The sequence below is a fragment of the Glycine max genome, chromosome 1 (genome assembly GCF_000004515.6).
Source record: "Glycine max cultivar Williams 82 chromosome 1, Glycine_max_v4.0, whole genome shotgun sequence".
Taxonomy (NCBI): Eukaryota; Viridiplantae; Streptophyta; class Magnoliopsida; order Fabales; family Fabaceae; genus Glycine; species Glycine max.
The window spans coordinates 4,147,888-4,163,757 of NC_016088.4; the positions used below are offsets into that span (position 1 = coordinate 4,147,888).

Below are 15,870 nucleotides of genomic sequence, written 5' to 3' on the forward strand. Positions count from 1 at the left end.
TTTGAAAGTTTCATTTTAGTTATTCCTTCTTATTGTTAGCAAACATAGTATCTTGTTAACTATTTTAAAATAATAAATTTAAAATAGTGGTAGTTAAAAATTGTCATTATCTTTTTAAAATGCATACAATCACTTACTTTCCTAACCTTTCTCATCTTCTTTTGCAAACTCTATAACTATCACAACATAAACAATGCAACCATCATCCACTCAAATCTATAACTTCTTGAGCACTATGGCCATCATCAACAAACAAATTAGATTTGCAACATCCATCTACTAAACAACATTATCACACCATTCTATAACCACATTGTGACTCATCATCATCATATATAGAAACCTTGGGTTCGGACGGTGATGAGAAGCTTACGTTAATCAAGTTATTTTGGGTATTGCTTCAATTTTTAGTCATATTATTTTAAATTAATTATTTAAAAATTAATAAAATACTAATGTTTACTAATAAAAATCAGAGAAAAATACTAAAATGAAACTTTCAAAAACATAAAGAATCAAAATAAAAATTTCAAAAACATAAAAAATTAAAATGAAATTTTTGAAAACATAAAAAATTAAAATAAAATTTTTAAAAACATAAATGATCAAAATAAAACTTTTAAAATATAATATTTTAAAGTGGAAAAACACTAAAAAACATAATGGACAAAAAATAACATTTAGTCAAAAATTAATCTATGACTTTATAAAAAGACATTTGTTTTATTTTTTATTTTATTCTATTTTGATTTTAAATTAAACAAACTAAAATAAATATTATTTTGTAAAATTAAAAATTAACAAAAGATTTTTTAAATTTCAGAAGCAATACTATACTAATGTGTAGGCTCTTATTAGAAGATACCGGAGTGAGATGATGGAGCCATGCTGAGCTATCAATTCAAGAAGTCTATATGACGAAGCTGAACGCAGAAGAATGATATTATTTGGAACGAGACAGTGACTGCTTTTTGCAAATGGTAATTTCATAAAGAATTTATTTTTATTTTTTTCTCTTTCTCTTAACCAAAGAATTTTTTTTAGAATTATCTAATCATAATCATTAAACTCATATAAAAATAAACAAATTCTTTAAATAAATCACAATACTTCATCTCGAAAGATTAATCTGTAATTTTCTGAACTTTTTTTTAATGAAACATGTTTTGAGAATGATTTGGACCGACAAAGTATTTAAAAGCAAATGATAAATAAATAAATAAAACAGAATTGCTTGCATCCCAGGTTTCAAATCCAGGGAAAGAGAGAAGAGCAAAGACACAGAGTAAGCAATGAAATTTCCAAATTCCCAATTGTTTTTTCCACTCTTCTTCTTCTTCTTCTTCGCCTTTACTCCCTTTCGCGCTTTAGGGCAGCAAACGTAAGCTCCAATCTCTCTGTCTCTCTCTCTGAATCTATGGTTTTGTACAAAGTGCGCATCTTGAGTTCCTGATTGATGATCCATAAAATATAATTGCTTTGATCTAGTTTACATTAAAGTTGGAATCTTTGTTCCTTACTTGAACTGGGCAGGGATTGGAACAGCGAAGAGACTCAACATGGAAATGGGGTTCGCCGCAGAGTTCTTCTGAGTTTCAAAGAAAAGCCCTCAGGAAGTAACGTTACCTTTGAATGTGCTCCTTCGGGTCCCTGTGTCCCCTGCCTCTACTCTGAGAAGGTTCCTTTTTTTTTTCACCCCTGAATTTGGAGTTTGATCTTATGCTAGTTGTAGTTTTTTTTTTTTTCAATTCCCTAAGATACTTGGAGTTTCTCGTGAATAGGGATTTGATACTGAGAATTTGGTTCTATTTATTTATTTTATTGTCATTTCTGGTTGCATTCTGGGGTTTGGAGGATAAAGCATTTGATTGTTTGCTGTGTTACTACGGTTGTTGAAAGAGAATTGAACGGAAGAAGTATAGTTATTCCATTTTGCAGCTAGCTAGATCATGAAGCTGTGTTAGTGTGAAATTGAAGATTGATGAGATGTATGAACAGCCTATGAATATAGATCTGACTATAGTTTCTGTTGTATACTGTTGAGTTATTTGTTGATTTAGGACTACTTTAACATAAGGGATTTGAGGAGATTATATATGTTTGTAAGACTTGTTCATGAATCCTAGCTTCTTTTTTTTTATCGGCAAATGTTAGTTGTTAGTTGTTAACTTTTGTTAGCTGGGGGATTCAAACCCACAACCTCCTTTCTTCCTTCACCACTAAGTCAACCTTATATCTCCCGTGAAGTTAGCTTTTAAATATATTGATGTTATGTCTAAGGGCTATAGAATGAATGGGTTCATCAATGAAATGGAATTCAAGTTCATAATATTGAATTTCCCTAATCCAAAAGAAGTTTTGTGAAGCTTTTAAAAGATTTAAACCTCTTTTTATGTCTATGTTTAGGATTGCACTTATAAGCTCTTTGTTGCATGTTTGCTTGGGTTTTTCTTTTTGTGATCTACATGGTATTTTCTCCCTAGTTGTTTATTCTCTTTATTTTTATCTGCAAGCTTTTCTTGGGGGGTTGTAGGGTGATGAGAAATATCGGTGCAGTGAGACTGGCTACCGAATTCCATTCAAATGTGTAGAGATTAAAGACTCAACGAAGGATGCAAAGAAAACAAAGTCTCAAAAAGGTCGGTTGTCTTTGGAAATTTCTGATGGTATTGCAGAATCTCATATAGTGTCACATGTTGCTGGAGAAATCAATCCTTCACAATCACATAGAAGATTAGTGGATGATTCATTGTCTTCAGATAATAGTTCACAGGCTTATATCACTTATAGAAGCTGTATAACCCCAGTTAATGAAGAAAAGTTGTCATTGCTTAACTTTGAGGTAATTTTCAGCTTGTAGCTTACTCCTATTCTTACAGTTGATTAGTAGCTTCTGAACTTGGTTGATTGGGAAAATAAAATCATATGGTGTGCAGTTTATTATTCTGTTCTGTTGAACTAATATATCCACATCAAAGGATTAACATGTGTTGTCAGCTTCTGTTAAGTATTTGGTTCTCTAAAATTCTGGGAAGGTTATGTACTTGCAAACCTTGTGTGTGACATTAATCAATGAACGGCTGAATGCATGAGGCTCTCACACCTAGGTGATGTCTTGAGAGGGTTGGTGCATGCAGCCTTATCCCTGAAGTAGTGAGGTTGTTTCTAGGATTGAATCCGTGACCTCCACATCACAAGGCAAAACCTCAGCATAGTGCCAAGGCTCACCATCTTGTGTGACATTAATATGTGTAATAAATTAACAAATAATCACCATTATCTTGAGTTGATCTGCTACAAAAGCTTTCTCTTTTCAACATCTTTTAATGTGAGGGTCTGGTGGTAAATGTTTGAAATAGCAAAGCAAAGGGCTATTAGTTGGATCCTGAGCTACATTCTTCAGATTCCTTCTACTAGAAAATAGTTTCCTATCTGCATGCGGTAAGTTTTTCCATGTGTTTATCTGCCGTAGCACTCAAGTAATTATTGCAATATGCTTACAAAATGTCCTGTTGGGTTTGCAAATTAATGAGTTACTAGTTTCTAGTAATAGTCATCGGGTAGATATTGGAGCCTCTGATGATGTTCCTTGTGCTGTGTCATAAGATTTTATCTTCATCTCATTTTAGTTGCTATCCATCCTACTTGAATTGGCATTATAAGGAGATTGAGTGCTTCATATTGCTCTTATTCTTTCATCCAGTTTTTTGCTTTATAATACTGTTAGTTTGTTGGTGTCAGAACTAGTCCTCACTCACTGAATCATCTCTTCAGTCAGCATTTTCCGCATATTGCTTCATATTTCATACATATTTACTACCATACCGCCTCAGTAATGGGGTATCAATGTACTTTTCTCCTCAAGCATCTAAGGGACTCTAATACTTCTGAATATCAAGTCACAATGTAAATGAAAATGAAAATACTAACTTTACTGGGTCACATCCATGTAGTGTTTGAGAATTGAGATTGTTACTGTCTTTGTTAGTTCTTAGATAATCAATGAAATTAATAGTAGCAATTTTCTGAAATTTTCCATTATTTTTCCATGTATATTTTTTTTCTGTCAACTTATCATGATGGGTTTTTAAACATGAGTTTGTGTATACATGGATTTGATTTGAGAATATATAATGCAATCAGTGTCCAAATTTGAAGTAAGCATATGATTATTTCTGTTTTCAGCTGCCTTAACCTTTATGTAGATATTGTGAAGCATTGATTTGTATATCCGTTACATAAATCTGCATTTAATTAGTTGAACTACATGTGATAAACAAGCTTTTATGTTAAAATATTCTTGTTACTATATGCAACACTTTGTACAGGGGTTGGTGATTTTTTTGTTACTAATCAGTGGATCAATCATATACTTGAGAAAAAAAAAGGCTGCATCCATGTCTGGTTATGTAGCAGGAAGGGGTCAAAACAACTCTCGATTCTGAAATTGACGCCTAATGAATGATGACATTTGTACTCCATATTGATTGTAATATAGCCCTAATGTTGGTATTTAGTGGTCTCCTTTGTATTTTTGTAGTGATTTAAATGTAGTATAGTTTTACTGGCCTACGGCATCTTTTGCTCTTATCAAGTCATGGATGGACCACGTTAGTCATTATTATTTATTGTATTTTGAGGCCATATAGTTTGGGTCAATTTTGGCTAATTTATTGGAAGATAGGATTTTTAGGATTTTATTTTTTTCATCAAATCAGAACTTGTCTTGTATAAGTATTTTATATTTATTTTTATGTCTTCTCAAATGTTATTGTCAAGATTTTTTTGTTGTTGAGAGGGGTGTAAAGATTGCTATACTATCAACTTATTAGAAATTCTCTTAGATATGATTTTTCAATTAATACTTTTATTCTAAAAGGCTAAATGTCAATTGGCTAATTGACCCATAAAAAAGCATTCATTTTATCAACTTGGCTAATTGCCTAATTGGCTTATAAATTCTATGTATGATCTGATCAAAATAAGTTAGCTAGTACAGTACATTATATATTATAAATTTGATATCTCATTTCTAAAAATGAGATAAACTCTATATGTCAACCTTTTATCTCTTGTTCCATCAAAAGAAACTTTTACTTTTCTTAATTATTTTAATCAATACTCACCTTTTTTTAATCAGCATTAAGCATAATGTTTAGAGTACTAGTGATCCAAGTGGGAAATAGGAAGAAAAAAAAAACATGTTTTCCAATAAGAAGCGGAGGCAGAATGCTGAAAAGTGCAAACCAACCGGGGGCTTATGGGACTCCCTAACTAAGAAAAAAGTAGAGACGGTGGAAAATTTTTTTAATTGATTCTCGATATTATAGTTTAATTTTTAAATTAATATTTCCGGTATTTTGGTTCGAAGATTTAATTTTTTTTATTAGTCCTAATTTTACAAAATGGTACTTATTTGAAGTTTTTAATGCAAAACAATAAAAAAATAAAGTAAAATTAATACTTTTTTACTAAGTCAAAAACTAATAAAAGATTTTTTTTTATAATTTTGAGGACTACAATGTTTAATTTATTCACTTTCTAAGACTAATTTAAAATCATTGCCTTTATTGTACACGGGAAATGGAAAGGACAACAATGTCAGAAAGCAACTTCAATTATCCAGCTTCTTTTCTGGTCTTCTGCTCTATCTTTTCTGACCTTTTCTTTTTGAATTTTGACATTATAATTTTACGATATTTGTAAAATTAATTCTTATGCATATCGTGAGTTTTCATATCTTTCGAGGGTAAAATTAATTCTTAATTAGGACATTCTGAAAACCTTCCAACAATACTTTCAGATAGCCTCTAACTCCTAATATTGCAAAATTATCTCAACCACTTAAACTAGTTACTTACAAAGAAGAAATAATTGGCACAAATTAGAAGCTGCATCTCTAATATAAATCGAAGTGGTAGTGAATAAAAGTTAAAACGAGACTGAGAAAGTGCATACTTGACATTTCCTTTTCTCAGAGAAAAATAATAGCGAAAATATGACTATAATTTATTAAGAATTACAAAAATTTGTGAAATGCCACTTCTTATTTAATAAGGTTTACTCATAATTAAATCATTTTAAATGAAATTTAACCAAAAATAATAAGTATATTATAAAGTGAGTCACTAACCAAAAATAAATAAATTAAAATTTCCAAAGTAAAAAAAAGTAAAATAAATTAAATCAAACATGCATTAAATTTATAAAAGTTAACATCAAACATTACTATCAGTTAGTAAAATTTATACAAATTTAAAGATAAATAAACGTTTGGCTTTTCATAAAAGTTAAAACCATTTCATTAAATTTCAAGCAAACGGTCCATTTTCTATTTTTCAATGAAAAAAGCAAATTGATTATTGTCCTTAGGTGGTTTTGATTTATTTTTCACTTTTATATTTAGTTAATGTTTTCGGCAATATTTACAAAGACATCACTATTTTTTATTGTTTATTTTTATGATTTTGTGAAAAAAAAATTTCCAATCATTTTCTTCACAATCTTAAAAATAGAAAATAAAATTAAAAAAAAGCAGTAATGCTTTTTATAATAATTACTAATAAAATGTGCTCCAGGAGAAAAAAAAAAAAAAAAAAAGCACAGCCCAAGCTCCCTATTTCTCGAAGCAACCATTTCCAATCAACCCTCCACCCCTAAAATATCATATCATTCGATAATAAAATAAGAAAAAGAAGAAAAAAATCAACACCTGCATCTGTCACCATCAACAGTCTCAAATGAACATGATGGTCAGAACTCAAAAATCTGCTCTCTAACTTGAGATTTAATTTAAGAAAAAATTACAGCACATGATATATCATGTTATTGCCGCTTCCTCCTATCAAAAATATACAAACACCAATTGTGTCAATTTCTATTTGTTTCTTGTCCAAATAAGACGGCAGCAGCAGCAACAGCAGACAAACTCCAAAAGAAAGAATTATGTTGATGATAACCGTCCCACTTAAACAGTGAAACTCTTCTCTCCTTAAAGACACATCTACAGTAACAGCATAAAGCAGTAGCTTACAAACAAAGGGTTATATGAAGTTACAAAAAATAATCTGGTGTCTTTCGTGTGGTGTCGGGCTCAATTTGTCGGGGAGCTGGATCAAACTGCAGAAAATTCTGATCCATATTCTCTCCAATTTCTAGTATGGCAGCCATGTTCCCACATCGGTAACAGTAATTGGGTGCACTAAAAACAGTCACCACATTCTTGTCCTTAAAGATTCATCAAAAATAAAAGTCAATGTCGATACATATAATGTAATGGGTATCCTTAAAATGAAAGAAACCAATACTTAAACGGTACTGAGTCAAAATATTAGATCAGTCAGTCACCTGGCACCAATTGAATCCTTCCATGACAAGCTGGTGAGCTCTAGATATCAAGGATAGACCATTGGTATGATTGAACTGAGCAGCTATATCCTGTCCAAATGTATATCCAGCACCACGTGGAGATATTCCCCAACCACAGCGATCATCTGGATCAGACCACAAGAGGTCACACATTGGTCCTTCGTGTGGAACCTACATTGCACAGTTACAGTTGTCACTTGTCAGGCAAGATTCAAGAAATTCAATTAATTTTGTCGATATAGTTTTAGACATGAAGTATATACAGAAATGAAATTCCATAATGGAATAAAATACGAGGCATCCTAAAAAGCCTAAAGCACCCGGAAAGACTGAAATAAAGAATGGTTAAATTCAACCAAATAGAAAGAGAAAGCAGACATCATTATAAACCCTAGATGGAATGAAACATTTTAAAAGGAAACAAGCATTACAAACTACAATAAAGAATTATTAAATTACTTCCCAGACCATATTAAAAAAGGATTTCTAACTCATAAGATCATACTTTGCATAAAAATGTTCTACATATCAAATCATTCATAATTGCAAGAGCTTGCAATAATCATTTAAAAACACAAACCTCCTGTATGCGATCCAAGGCACGGATATTATCAAGTGTATCCAAAGATGGTGAGAGACCTCCATGCAAACAGAAAATCTGTAATATACAAGGATGTTAGACACTGGCATAAGGTAGTCAGAAAAACATTCTGCAACATATTAAACTCAAACCTGACTCTCAATAAGGGCGGTCAGAGGTAAATAATCAAACAAATCGGTAAAGAATTTCCAGACATTGGCATTTCCATACTTTCTCAAGCATTCATCGTAGAAGCCATACCTGAAAGCAGATGAAGGATATAGACAAAGAGGTAAGCAAATAAATAAAATTCCTTGTATTTGTTGTGTTCAAAGAGATTTTCCATTTATTACACCCCTTCACAAACTACTCATAAATTGGCATTTATAAGCATTAACCATGTAACTCATGTCTACTCATTCATTCAGATGCACATTACAAGCTAGCTGTAACATCTTATTTAACCAACCCTTGGCATCCATGTACCAGGTCCATTTCAAAATCCAGTCGCCATGTACTTCACAACTATTTCCATATGTAGTGAAAAATGACTATAATACTAGCCTCAGCAGTCAGAATGATGGACTGTAGAGTCTCATTAGAACAAAATACATCTATTTGCATACTAAGTCATTAATATTTTATAAAGTCTTAGTAAGAAAATATGCTCCAAGAAGAATGCATAATCTATACATTAAATATTTCTGATTCTCAACAATCACAATCAAGCTGCTGCTCCTAAGCTAACCACTTATGAATGTTGAGATCTATGGAACCTATGGACTTCTCATAAAGCCAATGAATATAGGCATCAAGACTGCATACACTAAACTTGTTCTCAAACTTAATGCTCAAGATTTATGCAGGATAGATTATAGTACACTAAAATGTTTGCTTAAACGTGAGAGTTGAGACATCTTTACAGCTTACATACACAAATTACAATGAGTTATTTTGAGAAACACATAATGAGAAGAAAATGTCCTTACACTTGAGTGATTTGACGGCTCTCATGATTTCCCCTAAGGATTGTAATTCTATCTCTATAACGAACTTTCAAGGCCACCAAAAGCGTGACAGTCTCCACTGAATAGTACCCACGATCTGCATAAATTTTGCCAGTACCATGAGGAAATGATAGCAGTTCCCGAATATGCAAAAAGTCTAATCTGAACATCATCAAAAGCAGCATGACAAAAAACAAGAATGATAACACCCAAAATTGGCAGCTTATTATATCCGAAACTGTAACATCTTTCCCTCAAAGACACATTATAGTGACACCCACTGTTGATACCTTTATACAAACAGATCAATCACTTGTACTACTTTTTATGCCCACAGAAAATTTTGTTTAAGGATTGGCCATTGACAATTGTTGTTATGAACCTTGACTTCTCACCGACATTCAATTTCATTTGTCCATCCACAGTTTGACGAACATTTTTTCTTTTCTGTCATCACTTTTCCAGCATACGAACATAAAAGTATTAAGAAAGGTCATCAAGAAGGGTTATTTATAATTTATTCAATATTTAGTTCTCACACTAACATCTCCACATTACTTAATTGTGTTGGACCACCCTACTCCACACTGATAGAAACCACACTCCCATAACAAAATCCAATTCCAAACCAGCCATTAGCAAAATTCTATCACTGACACATGCCAATCATTCTAGAAGAAAAGCGGACAGGGGGACAGGAAAAAAGCAATCTTCACCTATCAATTCTACTTTCAACAAATGTTAGTTCGGTGCCAAAACAAAACCAGGAGCTCAAAAATTGCCTTTTATACAATTTGAACAGCAAAATCATGTTAAACACACAACACAACCCAGACACACAAATAACCAAATTTATTTCACAATTAACACAACAAATAAGTCAAGCATGGCCAACTAGTATAACAAATAATAACCTAACAAACAAACAATCATGACATCATAGAAGAGCCTTAATAAAACCGATTCATGCTAGCTGATGACAGCACATCCCTAAAAAATACACACGTAACCAGCTAGTCGTTTTTTTTTCTTCAATTCTCCCCAACCAAACAATCAGACACATAGCAGTTAACTTTCAAAACCGATATAACCAGCTAAAGAAAACATCAACAAAGGCAAAACGCTACTCAAAGTCTCCAACACATAAAAACGGCATCAAAAGCACGAAACATAAACAACAACCGTAGCATAAATTCCAAAAAAAAAACACAGAAGTTCCAGCTTCAAATCCAAATCCACGCTACAGAACAGATTCACTTATAAATAAACAAAAACCAAACCCTACCTACATCAAATTCAGCTCATGAAATCAACTAATTAATTAAACAAAAGAAAATGGAATATATATATATAGAGAGAGAGAGAGAGAGGGAGAGAGAGAGAGAGAGAAGAAGAAGAAGAAGAAACTAACCTACATAATCGCCCATAAAGAGGTAATTAGTATCGGGAGCGTTTCCTCCTATCCGAAAGAGCTCGATGAGATCGTAGAACTGGCCGTGAATGTCGCCGCAGATGGTGACGGGGCACTTCACCGGCTGAACGTTCCACTCCTCCACGAGAATCGCTCTCGCCTGATCGCACAGCGCCTTCACATCGGCTTCCGGCAGAGGCTTGCACTCCATCAGATGCTCGATCTGCCGGTCCAGATCCGCATGAGACGGCATCGTTTCGTTTCGTTTCGATTCGTTTCGCTCAGATCCGAGATCCGAGGCTCCTGACGGATCGATGGTGTTCGGTTACCGGAGAATCGCCGACGGCGACCGGAGCAGCAGCAGCGGCGCGGAAGGGAGGGTTCCGAAGAAGGGCAAAACGAACCGTTTCGGGGACGGTGGGGTTTGGTTTGGCTCTGTTTTTTTTCTTCGCTCTCTTCTCAATCATTTCATTTGGTTCCGCGCTCTGCGTCTGTTTGTTTCTGTCCTTTTCTCTTTTCTTTTCTTTCTTCTTTGTTTCGCTCCTTGTTATTTTTTTTTTTCAATTTGGTGTGCGCAAAACACAAAAACAATAGACCTAAAAATAAATAAAAAATACTTTTTTAGTTTTTTATGTTATTTGTTTTAATTGATTTAATCAGTGAATGGGAGAAAGGAAGAGAGAAATTGCCGCGAAGGTGGTGGGGGAGCCTTCCATCCAGAACCTAACAAAATGAAATTCAAACGCAAATGAAATGACATGAAATTTGGTTAAAAAAAAAAACAATTTATTGAAGGAGTGTGTGCATTCTTCTTAACTTATAATTTTAATAACCTTTTATAAAAAAAAAGTCTTATTAATTTACTAATGATTCGTGTAATATTATTTTAATAGTTATGTGATATACTTTAGGCTTAATTACATTTTTTATTTTTTATTTTTTATTGACTTTTACTTCTAACAAATTAGTTTGACACATTTTATCAAACTTTTAAGAAACTTATAAATTTATTATTTATCTCTTATTCATTAATAAACATAAAATTTGGGTAAAATTCATAAAAAAAAGTTGAGTGCAAAATTTATCAAAAAATATAAAATTGAAGATAAAAAGAAAAATTATATTAGAAATAAACTGACACACGATAAAATTCATAAGTTAGTTAAAAGTTAAGAATAAAATGCGCATAATTAATTTATTAGGGATAAAATTTACAAAAAAAATCAAAAATTGGGATAAAAATGCAAATATATATTAAATAATTTAGCATTCATAATTGCAATTTGATTGTAAAAATTAGCATAATATATGTTAAAATGAAATAATACAATACAATATATGTAAATTCAAAAGTCTTTTATGTCTCCAGACGAAACAATAAATGAATATGGACATATGAAAATTATTGACATTTCATCTTCAGGTGAAGTAAAATTATTGATGCATGAATATAATAAATAGTTTTTTCTTATTTTTTTTTTATCAGTTTAACAAATTGGTGGTGGGGAAAATATTGACAATTAAGAAGGCATCAGAAAATATTCAAATATATTTTTAACACGTAGGAATCGAAATCGAAGATATATATTAAAAAATTATAATAATTCAGACAACAGAAATATTTAAATATGAATACGAATTCAAGGCAATATCAACTTAGTGAAATTAATGACCGATTTACACAAGTAAATTCTTTTTCTTTTGTTAAATACAGGATGAATTTTGAACAATTTTATAACACATTATAGACGAAATTCTTTATAACACGTTCAAAATTTGAACAATATATACATGATGATATTATGACGCCACCAATAACTACATTATTAACATGATTAAAAAAAAATTGACAAAATAAATGATAACATTACTTATGTTTTTGTCATGTACAATTAATTATACAGTATATTATATTATAAATGACTGCATTAGTAAAAGAGTTGAGAATTTTTATTGAGTTTAATTTACACAAACTCTCAATGTAAAACATTCTTATACAACACTTAAAAAAATTTATGAAAAGGTTAACGATTTATATTGTAACTTTTAATAAAATAAATATATTATTCTAAAGGTATTTTTACGATTATCATTTATGTTGAATTATAATATATAAAAAAAATTATCTTACACGTATTTTTTTCATGTTTAAATAAATCTGCACACAGCTCACGGGTATTGCATATAAGTATCACTATGTAATATACCCTTAATAGTTAATAGAACACTATTGGCTTAGAACAATGCTAATTGAGAAGCCAACTCGTTGATTTAAAAGAGAAATCATCTCTTAAAAATTGTGACAATAACAATGTAGTTAATTTAAAAGAGAAATCATCTCTTAAGTTAAAAGATATTTATGTCTTAAGATAAATTAAGATTTTTATTTATTTTATTAGATGTAAATAAATATAAAAGTTTAAAGTTGTATTTTATGTGCTATTAGAACATATTTTGCAAAGTTTGTGTCTGATGCTTCATACGATAGTAAAATAGATTTATGATCTGATACAACACTTAAAAATAACATTTAGGGTTTTATTTAATACTTTGTTTGAGATATATTTTACAGAAATATGTTGAATCCTATGAAGAATAAATGAAATTCGGTTCTGAAATTTCTCAATCACCATCAAAAAAAGAATTTTGTTGCACATACATGCTTTGACATAAAAGGAAGTTGTTTCTTGTTATAGTGTTCAACACGCAGCAACGAAGAGAGGTTTCTTAACATGAAGAAGTATGTGCATTTAATGCCCCAATGATCATTTTCTTCAAACGCAAGCTTAAGAGGAAATATGTTGTTAGACACTGGACGATTCATCACCGGACGACCTAGACATCTCTTATGATTTTGATAAAAATAAAGATGTAAATTTGTGTTAACCGCCTTGATTGCATGCAAGTCAACAAGTTTAATGGAAGCAACATCAGGTGAGACTTATTCATTAGTGGATACCTCATCTACCGGAAGCAAGAAGTACTCGTCCAATTCATCCAAAAAATGATTGGAATAAGCACTTTATTTGATTATCGATTTATTCTAGTTTATATGATTTTGTTTGAAAGGAACATATCTACGAATCTATCTTTTATTTCCTTTTATATGTCTAACGGTCATATTAAGTTATGAATAACAAATATGAAAACTCCTAATCATATCAAACAGAAACACGCAATATCCACTTACTTCCATAAACAAGATTGAATATGTGTCTCTCTACCTATAAATACGATATAAAAGATTGAAGAACATTGACGAACGCACATAAAAAGACAAGGGTCGTGTATCAACAAACAAGAGAAAAGTAAAACATTTTGTTAAAAAAAAAACACACAGAGCTTAAGAGAGTTCATCCTCTATATTATATAAAGTATTAGTGAGAGATAAAAACCTTATTGCAAATCCACTCTTTGAGTGTTGTAAAGAATCTATGATTATGTATCAAACTTTTGTTTGTGAAATCCATGAGTAACTTAGTGACAAAATAATACTTGTGTATTCTTTAGATTTAGGAGGAGTCTAAGGGATGTGTCACGAGTGACCTTGAGAATATTTATTGTAATCAAGTTTGATTAGTGAAATCCTTTACTAGTTGCTAAAAGAAAATTGAACGTAGCTTAGGTTGAGTGAATCAATATAAAATAAAGTATTTTTACTACTCTTCATTAACTTATTAGAGTATTTCATTGTCTATTATTGTTGCACTCTACACATAAGGTTTTTACACAAGTTTTAAATCTCATTGGATGATAGTCCACATTTAATCACTGGATGAGAGTTTTTATAAATTTGTTTATGTTAGAACAAATGAAAGTTTGAAAAAAAAGAAAGGAAAAAAAAGAAAAAAAAAAGCTTCAAGTCCCACATCGCTCAGGATAAACACTTGAATAGTGTTTCACTCCCTATATATAGAGAGCTCATTTCTTCTTTTTTCCTTGCCCCATTTGAGAAGCATTTCCTCAACTTTTCTTTCTCCCTCCCATATTTCAGCCGATGCATTTCCGGCAAACTTCTCCCTCTTTCTTTCTGTCGCTCTAAAATTTTGGTTGCATTTAAGAGTGACTTTGTAAGTCATATTTTTCGGTTGCCTTTAAGAGTGACTTTGTAAGTCATATTTTTTGGTTGCCTTTAAGAGTGACTTTGTAAGTCATATTTTTCGGTTGACTTTAAGAGTGACTTTTTAAGTCACATTTTTCGGTTGGCTATTAGAGTGACTTTTCAAGTCATATTTTCGGGTGGCTTTAGAGTGACTTTTCAAGTCATACAAGAGGGTGTAATTCTAGAAAAGGTTCTCTCAGTGCAGTGGGAATCTTATACAGTGATCTGGGCTATTTTATCCTGGGGATGTCGTGGTTGATAGTCTGCTTGCACAATTTTTGGCAGTGCCACGAAACGTCTTAAAGAAAGCGACATTGTCTGTGACTCAGCCAGTAATTTTTTCGGTTTGCCATAAACTATTGTTACAACAATTTTAAGACGGTTTCAGTTCTGCTATGGCTACCGTAGATATTACTGGCTCGAACAACAATGACCTCAACAAACCTTTTAGGTTTGAAGGGTATCATTTCAAACGTTGGCAACAAAAGATGATGTTTTGTTTAACTATGAGAAAAGCTGCCTATGTTTTGAACATTGATATTCCGGTGGTACTTGAGGATGCTGAGAAGGAAGTGAAGGATAAAATGACTATGCAATTAGCTCTCTGGAATGAAAATGATTACCTATGCAAGAATTTCATTCTGAATGGGTTAGATGATGATCTCTATGATTATTATAGCTCATATAAGTCTGCCAAATTAGTTTGGCTGACTTTGGAAAAAAAATATGATATTGAGGAAGCTGGGACTAAAAAGTATGCTGTTAGCCGCTACCTCAAGTATCAAATGACTGATGATAAATCAGTAGAGTCTCAATCCCATGAGATACAGAAAATTGCTCATGATATCATATCAGAGGGTATGACATTGGATGAGCAATTTCAGGTTGCTGTCATCATAGACAAATTGCCTCCTGGCTGGAAGGATTTCAAAAACCTTCTCAGACATAAGACCAAAGAATTCTCTTTGGAGTCTCTGATCACACGTCTGCGCATTGAGGAAGAGGCACGCAGACAAGATCAGAAAGATGAAGTGTTGGTTGTGTCTCACAACAACACAAAAAGGAAGAACACAGGTGCAGTTCTGAAGCCTATTGGCAAAAATTTTAAGAATCAGAACCGCAATGTGAGCAATACCTCCAACCGCAACAAGAACCCCCCAAGGGTCCAACATGCTAGACAACATCCACCTGCCAAGAATAATCCCGGTGAGCCATTCCTCTGCTACAATTGTGGCAAACCGGGACATATGGCACGTAAATGCAGAAATCCTTCAATGACAGGTGCTCCCCAGGCTAACATGACTCAAGAGCCATACATAGCTGTGATAATAGAAATCAATATGATTGGAGGATCAGATGGATGGTGGATAGACACTGGTGCCTCCCGCCATGTCTGCTATGA

General features: G+C 32.1%; 2 protein-coding genes across 3 annotated transcripts; one reads left to right on the top strand and one right to left on the bottom strand.

Moving 5' to 3' along the window:
- Positions 1-1,137: 1,137 nt before the first annotated feature.
- On the top strand, positions 1,138-4,766 carry LOC100782710 (uncharacterized). 2 transcript variants are annotated; one of them, XM_014772492.3, is made up of 4 exons: positions 1,138-1,381; positions 1,546-1,678; positions 2,534-2,842; positions 4,329-4,766. In XM_014772492.3, exons 1-4 carry the CDS (start codon positions 1,293-1,295, stop codon positions 4,443-4,445), a joined length of 648 nt encoding a protein of 215 aa, XP_014627978.1. In that variant the 5' UTR covers positions 1,138-1,292; the 3' UTR covers positions 4,446-4,766. The 2 variants fall into 2 exon arrangements, with proteins under 2 accessions (XP_014627978.1, XP_003517885.1); XM_003517837.5 differs by having other exon boundaries at positions 1,151-1,381; positions 1,534-1,678.
- Positions 4,767-6,769: 2,003 nt separating this feature from the next.
- On the bottom strand, positions 6,770-11,015 carry LOC100784312 (serine/threonine-protein phosphatase PP2A catalytic subunit). The gene is made up of 6 exons (XM_003517839.5): positions 10,367-11,015; positions 8,938-9,052; positions 8,101-8,209; positions 7,949-8,026; positions 7,348-7,539; positions 6,770-7,227 (listed from the first exon to the last, which is right to left on the bottom strand). Exons 1-6 carry the CDS (start codon positions 10,617-10,619, stop codon positions 7,054-7,056), a joined length of 921 nt encoding a protein of 306 aa, XP_003517887.1. The 5' UTR covers positions 10,620-11,015; the 3' UTR covers positions 6,770-7,053.
- Between the last annotated feature and the right edge of the window lie 4,855 nt (positions 11,016-15,870).

Bases quoted from the DNA above. Each gene is read 5' to 3' on its own strand.
- LOC100782710 (XM_003517837.5), top strand. From the start codon at position 1,293: ATGAAATTTCCAAATTCCCAATTGTTTTTTCCACTCTTCTTCTTCTTC. The intron at 1,679-2,533 runs GTTCCTTTTTTT...GGGGGGTTGTAG, and splicing joins CCTGCCTCTACTCTGAGAAG to GGTGATGAGAAATATCGGTG. The intron at 2,843-4,328 runs GTAATTTTCAGC...CACTTTGTACAG, and splicing joins TGTCATTGCTTAACTTTGAG to GGGTTGGTGATTTTTTTGTT.
- LOC100784312 (XM_003517839.5), bottom strand. From the start codon at position 10,619: ATGCCGTCTCATGCGGATCTGGACCGGCAGATCGAGCATCTGATGGAG. The intron at 8,210-8,937 runs GTAAGGACATTT...ATCTGCTTTCAG, and splicing joins AGCCGTCAAATCACTCAAGT to GTATGGCTTCTACGATGAAT. The intron at 8,027-8,100 runs GTTTGAGTTTAA...TGTATATTACAG, and splicing joins CCGCCCTTATTGAGAGTCAG to ATTTTCTGTTTGCATGGAGG.